General features: G+C 53.0%; 3 protein-coding genes across 3 annotated transcripts; all 3 read right to left on the bottom strand.

Moving 5' to 3' along the window:
* Window positions 1-8: 8 nt before the first annotated feature.
* Window positions 9-700, bottom strand: POSPLADRAFT_1056786 (hypothetical protein; the record flags this gene model as incomplete). Its single annotated transcript, XM_024480835.1, has 3 exons — window positions 9-40; window positions 95-479; window positions 530-700. Coding segments are annotated over 3 exons (588 nt in total), but the record flags the coding sequence as incomplete, so codon positions are not given.
* A 3,253-nt stretch (window positions 701-3,953) lies between these two features.
* Window positions 3,954-6,566, bottom strand: POSPLADRAFT_1056785 (hypothetical protein; the record flags this gene model as incomplete). The annotated part of the gene is made up of 7 exons (XM_024480834.1): window positions 3,954-4,431; window positions 4,484-4,541; window positions 4,594-4,676; window positions 5,801-5,819; window positions 5,872-6,095; window positions 6,142-6,253; window positions 6,506-6,566. The coding sequence occupies 7 exons, from the start codon at window positions 6,564-6,566 to the stop codon at window positions 3,954-3,956; spliced, it is 1,035 nt and encodes a 344-aa protein (XP_024338992.1).
* Window positions 6,567-11,098: 4,532 nt separating this feature from the next.
* Window positions 11,099-12,212, bottom strand: POSPLADRAFT_1056781 (hypothetical protein; the record flags this gene model as incomplete). The annotated part of the gene is made up of 3 exons (XM_024480833.1): window positions 11,099-11,663; window positions 11,750-12,111; window positions 12,198-12,212. The coding sequence occupies 3 exons, from the start codon at window positions 12,210-12,212 to the stop codon at window positions 11,099-11,101; spliced, it is 942 nt and encodes a 313-aa protein (XP_024338991.1).
* Between the last annotated feature and the right edge of the window lie 424 nt (window positions 12,213-12,636).

The raw sequence follows: 12,636 nt of genomic DNA, 5'->3' as shown, positions 1-12,636 counted from the left end.
CTCGGCACGTGCGCGAGCCCGAGCGCAGAGTTGGGCGTGCCTAACGAATGCGAGATAAGAACTTGGCCTAGTGGTGATGCAGATGGCCACTCACCCCCCAGATATGCGAAGATATCGATATCTTCGTCTATGTGGGGATCCTCGCTGAAGATCCTAGATGGGCTAGTTGATGGGGATGACCTCGACAAGGTCGACGCACGAGAAGACGCCGTGCTGGCGTAGGTCATGGATGGCGTGGGGGAGGTCAATGGTGCAGTGTAAGTCGACACACCAGATGCAGATGACCATTGACTATCGTTCGGGAATAGCTTCGAGGGGTCGCTCGAAGGACGAAAGGCAGCGACATCGATATACGGTTGAGGATGCGCTATCTCCTCCGATGTCCAGGGCTGGCCGTAGAACTGGCCGGGCGAGGTGACAGATGGCGGCGATGCCATCGGCATGTACATGGGGTACGGCACCCCTATTGTTGGTAGGAACTGTTTCGGAGTGTTAATGGAGATATTGAACAAGACCTGGGCTGACATACCTGATCCCACTCCTGACAGCTTTGCTCATAGGCGGGGCGAGAGTAGGATAGTTGCGAGAGGGGGAGATTCGGTGGCGTCGGTGGCGAAAGATATGGGAAAGCGGGAGGCGACCCATACAGTTGGGAGTCGTCGAGGTATGCGAAGAGTTGGGAGTTCTGTTGGTAAGACATGGTTGCGCGATGCGTGCTGGATGGTACACAATGTAGGGGGAAATGCTCATGTTGCTCGCTTTATGACCAGGAAAACGAGTTCGTAGGCGCTCGGTAAGCGCTCACGTCGTCGGAGCAAGTGCCTTCCATTATCACGCTTAGGACCCCACGCACAGCCAGATCAGCGATATGTGAGCTTCTTTCGAGTCAAGAAACTCCGACAGCTGATAAATGCAGACAAAATTGGACAGAATAGGCTGGTTGCCATGCAGTGGGCCTGTTATTGTGGCGGCGCGGAGAACAAGACAAGCCGTAAACGGTGTTTCTCTCCCAGGAAACAGCTCTAGGACCCTTCCTCTCGTGTCGTGATGCTGTGTTCTGCGTATGCGGCTCAGCTTCTGAGGCCCAAGCTTGCCGATGTCATTACGCGGAGCAGGCATTGCACTGATGCTCGTACCTTTTAACAGACCGCCCATCCCACTGATCCACGCGGAAATAGCTGAGAATTCTGACATGGACCGTCCAGCTTGATCCGCTAGACCCCGCTCGCTCCCAGCACGAGGTGTGTGGTGGCACTGCTTAGGCCTGCGTCCGGTCTGCTGGCGTGTAAGTGCCGACTAGATTGACCGAGGGCCCTCACTGCCTGCGTCGTTCAAGGGTGCATACAGATTTGGATAGGTGGGTTGCTCTGCTTGTCACGTTCTCCCCGAGATGCAGTCACTTAACCGAGGGCAGCCCAAGTTGATCGAAGGCACTGGTACCCTTGAAGGAGGCGTATTATGTAAACTGAATACACGTCTTCTGTATCTGTTGTCATTCTGGATCCGATATTCTGAGAGATACAACGCTCTGGCCGCATTTGTTCGCAATTCAGACAAGGCTTGGATTGTCTGCCGCTCCCTGCGAAAGTCGTGCTACTATAGTATCCGCTCGCATCGAGGGATGCTCTGGCTGCTTGCCTATCGTCCTCGAGCACGTTTTGGCGCACATGAGACCTGATGGGCAAGATGCAGGAGCTTTCCTAGCCTGGTGGCAATGTGATTGATGTTGCCCATGGTGCGCGCATCGACGACCTCGATATAGCGACCCTGGTGGTAGTGGTTGAGATTCGCACTAGGAACTCGGGTATACCCCTAAGTATTCGCATTCATTCAAAATCAGGGGCGTGCCTGACGGTCGTCAACTTCTCACGTCTGGGTAGATTTGACACACTCTGACGACCCATGCAATTGCACGTCGGTCGCTAACGTGAAAATCCTGCGCCATCAAGAGGCATTCTCGGTCTCATTCTGTTAAGGGGTATGTATACACAAATTGTATCAAGCTTCATAGACCCGGCTTACTACATCTTTCGAGATGTCGCATCATGAAGGAGGCTAGTCGAAGACTTTCACCACCCTACAACGACATGTTAAATCATACTGCGCTATGTGAGTTCAAGTGCCACACATACAGTTTACCCTCGTTCTCTCCGCGGAAGAGTATTCCAAGTGATCCAGGTGCGGTATCCAAGCCGTTAAGAATGTGGTATCGCTGTTTGATAGCTCCCTTCGTAATGAGCTCAGTGAGGTACTTGTGGCCTTCCTCAATGTTGGAACAACCGGTGTGACGGCGCGGCGAGCGCGTTTGTCCACGAGCTAGCGATGCCCGTAAGGGACAATCGCGTGCGGTACGTACATCGCGCGGGGTCGTTATATACTATGATAGGGGCCTCCGGCCCCCGGCTACTCGCGCGCCCGAGCTCGCGAGCTCATTCCTGACCGCGCGGGTCAGCGCGTTTCAACACTCAAGGCGAGCAGTATAGTCATATCTGGTATGGGTGTAAGTTGTCGGACGCGTGAGCAGATGATAAAACAACTCACAAGCTGGACCCTCGCATCGTAGCGTGTTTGCTTAGTAATTGGAAATAGTTCCGCAGGGGATACTGCTCTGCCGTATCTAAGCCAGCTTCATGAGATGTATTTCTAGACACAAGGTTACATAGACTCACTGTACTGGGAGACGCCTCCTGTGGGACATGAACATCGTGTCAGCCAAAGCGCATAAGATACATGTCGAGTATCGTACCGCAAATAATGATGTGGGCATGCAAGTTCATGCTCGCCAACGCCAGGTCAAGAGCCTCGCCGCCTACGATGCCATAGAATATGTCTAGCGTCCCTACTGCCTTAGAGAAGTCATCCTTGAACTGCCCAGCTCTTGCTCGAGCCATTCACACTTCTTCGTGGACCCGGATATGCCAATCACCTTCGCTCCACGCTCTTTGCCAAGTTGACATACAATGGAGCCAGTGACGATCGCGCACGGCGCGCAATGCGCGACATGGGTGTAGCCTCGTATGAGGTTTGGACAAGGTGGATGATGGCCGCATGCGTTTCCCGTCCTTCAGTGCACTTCGCGGCTCGCTGCTATGACGTCTGTTGCTTGCGAAACTCGATTCAGACTACTCTTGTTCTGTCGCGATGTTGTCCGAGCATTGGGTCAATGTTTTGCCATCTTGCTCTTCGTGAGCAGCCTCATCTGTAGCAGAAGCTATTTGGTGGTCCAGTTGTGCCATGTACGTACATATGATGACATTCTGCGAGACTTGCGCAGCACATGAAGTCCCTGAATTTGTCAGCTTGCGCAGGCACTGGAAGTAAGGTATAAGAGTGCCAAATCCTAGGGTCTGAATGCGTCTACGGGGTTGTGCTTTGTGTTCATCGCGATATAGCATGATGGTGCGAGACTTGGTAAGTTCTATAATAAACGCAATGGTGTACAGCATGCCTGCATTCTGCAAAATAGATATTTGCACCTTCGCAGCAATTTCTAAATAGCGCCACAAACTGTAAAAGACGCGCACCTATATCGACGGCGCTCGATTGAATGTACCATCGACTGCCAACTGTTCTGCGTAATAGGTCATGAACGGTCATGCCTGCGCGACGAAGGGAGCAACATCTAGTTGGCGCGGCCAAAATCTGCCGCTTGCTATATGGACAACATATACAACCAGGCGTGTATGGCCTTACAGGTGTATGTCAATAAGAGACGACCGTAGACAACTTCCGATGAGACAAGGAAGATCGGTTGAATTCAATTTGGCCGCATCGAAATCGAGTGTGTACTTCATTTGCCGGAGGCACACATCACTGTTCATAGCTGGGACGATATACAGAGGTACCAAATATCTCATGATCACTCGATCCTAGTGCTGTGCTAACGCAAATTTTGTTGAGTAGTTGGTACTGAGACAGTTTGCGACACATATCCAAGACCAATTCGCATTCCTTCACGGTATGATAACGGCACGGAAGCGCGCCGTGCTGCGGTGGTTGTACGCCTCTTCAGCCTTCTCGAGCGGGAACTTCTGCACCATCGTCCTGATGCCGTGCACCTTCGCGAACTTGACGCAGTCCTCGCTGTCTGGCGCGACGCCGCTCGGCCAGCCGCGGACCGACAACCGCTTTGTGACGAGCGCACCAAGGTTTATCGGGGCCTCGCCTGTCAGCACGACGACGCACAGCTCACCGCCGACGGCAAGCCCCGGGAGCAGCGTGTGGATGACGTCCGCGTTCGGCGCGGTGCACATGATGAGCTTCGCCCCGCCGAGCTCCTGCAGGGCCTCCGCCTGGTCGACCTTGGAGCCGTCAACATACACCTCAGCGCCGAGCGTCTTCGAGAGCTCCTCCTTCGCGTCCGAGGAAGAGAGGGCGATGGGGCGGTATCCCATGGCCTTGGCGAACTGGATGCCTAGGTGGCCGAGACCGCTTTGAGAAGAATTAGCGGCCTGAGCAAAAAAGGGAGAAGACATGTATGTACCCAATGCCCTGGATTGCGACGTAGTCCGGCGGCCTGGCAGACATGTTGCGCAAGCCGTCTAGAAGGATGGATAAGCACGATAGCTTCTTGAGTACGTCCTCGATACGTACTGAACATGGTGACACCTGCGCAGAAAAGAGGTGCGACTTCTGCAGGGTCCATGCCATCGGGCACCGCACAGACAGCCTCCGTCCTGAGCGTCACGCATCAGGAAAGTAGGGATTTTCTAAGTGACTGAGCGCACTGAGGAAAGCGTCTCAGTCGTCTCAGTCATCTCAGTCGGTCACACAAGCCCAGTGTGCCAGCAGGAGCCCGGGATAAAGCGATTGCCAAAATGAGGGATCGAACCCCCGCACCCAAACAACTCCGATCATCAAACCGCTTTCGTACCACACTGCAACCACTTTACCAAGAGCACATATTTGAAGGAATACATTTCTCTCCCTATATACGTTTATGCGCCTTAAGCCAGTTGTAGTATCTCAAGTGACTGGTATCTCGCAAGCGCCTCGCCTTCTCCATTACCACCATCTGATCCGCTGTCGCCAAGTCCCATACCCACGTCACTTTGATCAATGACTTGTGCGAACACTCAAAGTCAGCCTCACAGCAGCAGATTTATTGGCCAGGAAAGCTTACGGGATGTAGATGGTGAGTCGGACAACTTGGAAATCCAAGGGCATAGTAGTATGGCGGTAAGTACTCAACAATTTAATCAGCTGGACTCGTCGTCACTAATAACAGGTCAAACATAAGTTCTTGCTGTGGTGCTCAGGCCAATTTTTGACCTGGATGTTGATTTCATGAGGATACGGTCGACGCAATTACCTTGTGATGGGGACCTGGCACTGTATGTATTGTTTCAAGCTTGTTGTGCTGGGCACGCTACGTGATGTCGACCATGAGGCACGGCGAGAGGGATGTAGGAGGCTTGCGCACAAAGGATTAGTGCATTCCGTGTATGATACACCTAGCAGTGAGTCGGAGGATGGAGATTGATCATCTACAGACAGTATTTTATTTCCATAGCATAGAATTTGCGCTGTGTTCCATTTCTGTCACTTTATAGATTAAATTGCTGATGTTTACAATGTAATTTGCTATTCCTGAGATGCACTGAGATGACTGAGGCCGGCTGAGGCTGCTAAGACAAATTGACTGACGAAAATAAAGAGCATAAAATTCAGGTTCTAATAGACTAACAGACTAAGGCGAACTAAGGCGAACTAATTGACCATAAGCCTTCTGACGGCACTGAAACGGCTGATCTCAGTCCGTTAGGCAATTTCCGGTTTTCCTGATGCGTACTGAGCGTACCCTCCGTGACGCAGGATTCCTAATGGTGAAGTGTCAGCAGCCGGTATACAGGAAGCCGGTAGCGGTCTCACCGTTAACATCTTGCTTTTCGCACATCATGTAGTCACCGACACGGCAGGTGGCACAGAGGTGGCAGTGACCGCCATGCCAGCCGCTGCCGACGACCTGGCCTAGCTTCCACTTCGATTCGGTGGACGGGATAGCCGCGACTTCGCCGACGATCTCATGACCGGGAACAATAGGGTATTTCACCGCAGGCCACTCCTGGTGCTTCGCAGCCTCGTCATTGCAGATGCTGGTGTTAGTATGTAGGCACTAAACTTGGCGTGCGGCTGACGTACCTGGTGCACACACCACACGCGAGGACCTTCACGACAATCTCCCCAGGCTGTGGGTCCTTCCAGTTGAAGGTAATGGGCTCAAGTGGACCACCTTTCTTGGTGATATTGAAGGCTATGGATATTGTACCTCAGTCCGTTGCTGTCACGACTTAGGGTCAAGCGACAGGGGAAAAACCTAACAAGAACGCTGGGGGCGTTCGACTGGGTCTTACCGAAGCGATGGTGAGCAAGGCTCAAACCTAAGGCTAGGGACAAGATAACATATATTAGTGAGGTAATAAAAGGAATACAAAGGATGCTTACTGACCTAGGGACAAGAGGTCGAAACTGAGGTCCCTAGGGCAGCAAAGGCCGGCTTCTATACAAGGGAAGATGAGGGCAGGCTGTGCGTGCTGGTCCATGCGTAGCTGGCCCGTGCGCAGCATGCTGACGCAGCCCTGGGGGCCAGTGAGTCAGAGCGGCTGTGTCAGCAGAGCCCAAGCTGTGCCGCGCACTGCCGTCCCATCTAATCTAATCATACAGTAGATAAGGACTTGTCCGTTCGAGCATGTAGTACAGAGGTCGCGGGTTCGAGCCCGCGGAAAGGAAAAAATTAAAAAACGGCTAGACGCCGTACCAACTCGTGACATTACCCCCCCCCCTCAACGGCGCATGACCTCATGCGAGGCCCCCCGGCCCATCTCCCACCCGGAGCGGCAGTGTGCTTCTGTCAGTGGCAAAGGCATTGGCTGAAAGTTGAGACCACCAAAGACGGCAGTGTTGAGGCGTTGTGGGGCATTCGGGTTCTTCCGGTGGAAGTCGGCTATGAGGGCCGGCGCATTGGCGACATTGCGCGCTGGTTCCCATGATGTATGCGAGTCGTCATAACCCTTCCACTTGACGAGGTACTGTAGTTGACGCCGGAAGATCCTCGAATCCTTAATCCGTTCAACCTTATACTCCTCGTCACCCTCAACCTCGATCACAGGTGGCTCCTCTGGCTCCCGGCCCGGGATATCGCTGCGTGTGTACTTGCTAAGCAAGGAGACATGGAACACCGGGTGCACTGGCACCGACTTCGGCAGAACCAATTCATAATCTAAGTCTCCGAGCTTTTGCCGCATGGCATAGGGCCCAAGGCGCTTGGGACTGAGCTTCTTGCTCAGCTGTTTCAGCTTAAGGTTCCGAGCATCAAGCCAGACCTTGTCCCCCGGCGCAAAGACCGGTGCCTCCTGCACATGTTTGTCATAGTACACTTTCATCCGCTCAGCTGATAGCTCCAGTGCGGAGCGCGCATCATCCCTGATCTCCTTCAGGATCTTAAGCCGATCAGCAGCTGCGGGCATCGCAGACATCGGATTGATCCACACTTGGATCTCAGGATGGTACCCCTGATGCAGGAAGAAGGGGGAGTGTCTTCTTGTGGAGTGAACTCGGTTGTTCAGTGCAAACTCTGCAAGCGGTAACTGCTTCACCTAATCATCCTGCCTGTGGCTTGTGAAGGCACGCAGGTACTGCTCGATCTCCTGATTCCAGTGCTCGGTCTGGCCATTGGTCTGAGGATGGAATGCTGTGGACAGTGCCGGCTCAATCCCCAGACCCTTGTACACCGCATGAAGGTACTTCAATGCGGATTGGGGACCTTGGTCTGATATGACCTTGGCCGGGGCCCCATGATGTTTGAACACGTTGCGGATATACAGGTCTGCTGCACCTTCTGCCATCAGGGTCTCATGACAGGCCGAGAAGTGGACCTGCTTGGTAAAGCGGTCGGTGGTGACCAGGATCGAGTCGAATCCATCAGATTTTGGCAAGCCGACGATCATATCGGTCGTGATGATCTGCCACGGGTGCTCAGGGATCTCGTTCGGCTTCAGCGGACCCTGGGGCTTGGCAGGGAATGTCTTGGTACGGTTGCACACGTCGCAGGTGCTTATGTACTTATTGACAAATTTGGACATCCCAGGCCACCAGTAGTTCTGCGACACGAGCTCAAGGGTTTTGGCATGACCACCATGTCTGGCGATCGGCGAGTCGTGGTGGATCTTGACTATATCCCGCCGGAGCTCCGCATTCTTGGGGACGTAGACCATCCCGCGGAACAACAGAAGCCCTTGCTTGGCATTCCACTCCTCAAAGCCCTTTCGTAGCTGGGGCGGCCTGAGGTTCTGCACCTTTTCCAGTGTCTCAGCCACTGCCCGATCCTTCTCCGAACACTCCCGGATGCATTTCAGGAGCGACTGATCGGCTGTCACCGAAGCATGCCCACGCTGGGTGGCAGCAATGCAGAAGTGTTCCTGTTTGAGGACCACCTGATTGGTGTTACCATCCTCATTGCCGACCTGATGGTCTGATTGGCGTGACAGGGCATCAGCCTTTCCATTAGATGTTCCGGCTTTATGCGTGATGCAGAAGTCAAAGCATGCCAGGAACAGTGACCATCGCGCTTGACGACACATGAGGTGCTGTGACGTGCGCCAGTACTTGAGGTTCTTGTGATCAGTGACGATCTCGAACTGATTGGGTAGTCCCTCGAGATAGTGGCGCCAATCGTCCAGTGCTTCAATGATCACTAGCATCTCCTTATTGTAGATCTTGTAGTTACGCTGGACAGAGTCCATAGCGTGAGATTGGAAGGTGATCAGATGCCATTTGCCATCATCCTGCTTCTGCATCAGAACACCACCAGTGGCATACCCAGAAGCATCAACTTCAATGTGCATCTCTCGATTGGGATCATACAACACCAAGACCGGTGTCGTAGCGAAGAGCCATTTGAGCTCATCAAAGGCGTGCTGCTCCTCTTCACCCCAATGCCATGGGTCATTCCCTGTGAGCTGGTTGAGTGGTTGTGAGATCTTAGCGAAGTCCTTAATGAAGCGGCGGTAGAAGTTGGAGAACCCCCAGAACTTCTGAATGTCTTTTTTGTTCCGGGGTACTGGCCACTCATTAATTCCTTTCAGCTTTGCAGGATCCATCACTACCTCATCGCCACCGAACACATAGCCAATGTAGTCAACCTCAGGAACATCCCATTCGCACTTCTCAGGCTTCAGGAACAGATCGTTGTCCCGAACGCGGTGAAGGACCTCGCGCGTGACCTTCTCATGCTCCTCCTTATTGGTGGAGAAGACGAGTATATCATCCAGGTACACGAGGACCTTTCCGTCGACGATGAGATCATGGAAGATATCATTCATCATCGCCTGGAAGGTGGCGGGGGAATTGGTGAGGCCGAAGAATATTACCAGGGGTTCATACAGTCCCCGGTTAGTCACAAAGGCCGCCTTCCATTCGTCACCGGCCTTGATCCGGATATTGTTATATCCCCATCTAACATCAAACTTGGTGAAGAGCGTAGCACCGTGGAGCTTATCCACCATTTCGGCGATCAGCGGCAAAGGATAGCGATTCTTAACTGTGATCGCATTCAACCGGCAGTAGTCCTGCACGGGTCGAAGCGTCCCTTCCTTCTTTTTGATGAAGAAAAAGGGGGATGAGATTGGCGACTTCAATTCCCTTATGTAACCCTTCGCCAACTGCTCCTTTAGGAACTTGTCAAGTTCCTCCTGCTTGTTGTTCGACAAGGGATACACCTTCGAATGGAACATTGAGTAGCCAGGCACGAGTTCAATTGCATGATCATATGACTTCCTTTCGGGTAGCTGTTCTGATGCTTCTTTGGAGAAGACTTTCAGAAACTTGTGGTACTGTTTTGGTACCAACTCTTTGGTGGGTTTGATGACCTTCTTCTTGATCTCTTCCTCAGCAAACAGTTGAGAATATGTATGTCCTGCTGTGATGAACAGCTGGGGAGCACCTGGAAACATGACACCCTGCTCCCAGGCTTCGATCAAGTCAGCTTCTTCCCACTCTACTTCTACTGGATCTTCTTCGGGTTCGAAGTCTGGGAGTACCTTACTCCGGCAAGCACTCATAACCAACTGTTTGGATTTCGGCGAACACCTGCACACCGTGGGCCTGACCCCTATATCACACACAGTCACTGCTTGCTCCATCCGGCCAGTCATCCTGGCACTGCACGTTTCAGGACATCACGACAGTTCAGAGAGCCGGTCTTCCAATCGATTTCGGGGTTGTGCTCGTGTAGCCAACAATCACATCCTCTGGATCGATGTCCATGACCATAAAGACCATTTCCTCCATATGGTCTCCTATCTGCATTTCAAGAACGGCTACCTCCGGGATGCTACCATCTTTGTTGAGGGTGCCATCAATATTGTATAGTGGAATCGGTTCTTTCAACTTCCGCATTTGCACCTTATTCTCGGTAATGAATTGCTTGTTGATAAACTTCATGGTGGCTCTGCTGTCCACCATAGCGATTATATCTTTGTGCCATCTTTTTCCTTTGAGTCAAACTGGGATGTGGAAATGTTGGGACCCATGGTCCACCTCATACACATTCGCAGAAGACAATACATCATACTTGCTACATGAAGTCCTTTGCCCAATGCGTGCAGCACGAAGCGTGGACCAGATCAAAAACCTTCATTGCCTGATAGTGCTCGAGCTCCTCATGCATCAACTTCACCTGTGCCATCAAGTCTGCCAGCTTGGTATTCACTGAAGTGGCACTTGTACTTGCCAAGGGTGAAGTGATGGGGGTGCTTGTCATAGCCCAGGTGGTACCCGAGGCAACTGTAGCCCACGTGTCGGTGTGTTTTGTGTAAGGCTTATTCTTACAGTTGGGACACTCGAAGTGTCGGTACCCTTTCTTCCCACAGCCGAAGCACTCACCGGGGAAATCTCCTTTTCCGACGGCTGCATTAATGCTGGCCGAAGTGCCTTGTTGCCAGGGTGCACCACCATGTGGTCCACTGTGTCCTCGTCCTCGAGCTGAGAAGAAGCTGTTCAACTCAGGCCAATGTGCCTGGCTAATGTTGAGTTGTTGTTTGACTTCAGTGGCGCTCTTGTCAGCATCTTCCCACATGGTGAACATCTCGAGCTCAATCTTTCAGTAGACATGGGAGGGGATGCTGCTCAGGTACTTGTTGCGGAGTTCCAGGTCCTCATACCCAGAACGGTCCGCCGGACCCTTGAACAGCGCAGAAAACTCCGTGGCGGTGCGTTTCTCACACATGGTTTTGTCAGCACAGAGCTTGGCAAGTTCTACCTGTGCTGTGACCTCGTCGTCAAGGTGGCCGAAGCGTGCCCTGAAGGCAGTGGCAAAGGTGGCCTCGTCAGTGAAGGGGGTCGATGCTCCCTGGGTGCCGATTTGTATGGAGACGAGCTGGGCGAAGATCGGAGTGGCCCAGGCTCGCGCGTCGCCATCGAGGAGGCTCAGGGCAACGTGCACTCTGAGCTCGATGGTGGTTAACACAGTGTTTACCTGCCAGTAGATGTGCAACTGGGACAGAAACCGGTTGCACTCGACAACGGTTTTTCCGTCATAGCGGAGGGGGAGGAGGAGTTTTAAAACCTCCTTGTCAATGGGGGCTGGTGTGGCCATTACCGGCGGCGGGGGGGACGGAGGACGGCCCGGGGGCAGAGGCGGTGGTTGTGGCTGTCCGTGGGGCGGACTTCAAGGGGAGCGCGTGCGCGAGCAGCCTCGTGGCAGAGACGGCGGTACAGACGGGGGAGGAAGCCCGGAGGTGGTGTTACGTACGACAGGGACTGGAGGCGTGGAGGGGAGTGTGTCCGGCGATGCGGCCTGACCATGAAGTGTAGGCTCGGGCTCCAAGACTCCTTCTTCACTTGCTTCAGGCTCTGACTCTGACGCAGAGTCATTAGGGAGATCGGGGTCTCCTCCTTCTTGACATGTACCAGCGACAGTTTGAGGGAGGCGCGCACTAGGGGAGATAGGGCGGGATTGCCGAGACACAGATCGGGATGCGTGGGGGCTGCGGGGGCCGAGCGGGTGTTGAGCCCTCCTGATGGCTCGATAATGCCCAGAGTTCTGTTCGATTGATCGAGGCGTGCGATTAGGGCACGGTTTTTGTTCACAGGCAAAGATGAGAGCAGGCGACCCTTCAGTGATGTAGATGAAACATTTGTCTTTCCGTTCTATTCCTTGTACTACTAGCGCCCATACTGGCGCCTGTTTTAGCGCTCACCCGCAGGTTGAACATTATGTAGCTTACATAATGGGGTCCGTGCGCACTTCGTGCCTGGTATCGTACCACTACGTTTCTTTCTTCACTAACACGACCACATAGACACGATGGTCCGTGCGCAGTCGGTACTTGTATAAGTAGTTGTACCATTAGTCGGTCGAACCCTAAGTTCGACCTAGTTATTCATTCAAGTCTCTGCTCCTCTTCGCTTGGGGTAGTGGTCATTCTCGACTTCCTCGCTCGATCTTCAGGACGACGTACTGTCCATAAGTCCTCGCTCGTCGTCTACGAGTCAGGCATCGATATAGGAGTAAAGACCATTGTATCAAAAGGTCGAACTTTCTAAGCTACGTTCCTAGTTTTACCTAGTCGAACATCTCATCCACCATCACGTCGAACAACGCAATCAACCCAGTTCCTTGGGACTACCAGCCCTCGC

Source organism: Postia placenta (assembly GCF_002117355.1).
Source record: "Postia placenta MAD-698-R-SB12 unplaced genomic scaffold POSPLAscaffold_7, whole genome shotgun sequence".
NCBI lineage: Eukaryota > Fungi > Basidiomycota > Agaricomycetes > Polyporales > Adustoporiaceae > Rhodonia > Rhodonia placenta.
Note: the sequence above shows the minus strand (reverse complement) of the source record. Positions and strands in the feature narration are given on the sequence as shown.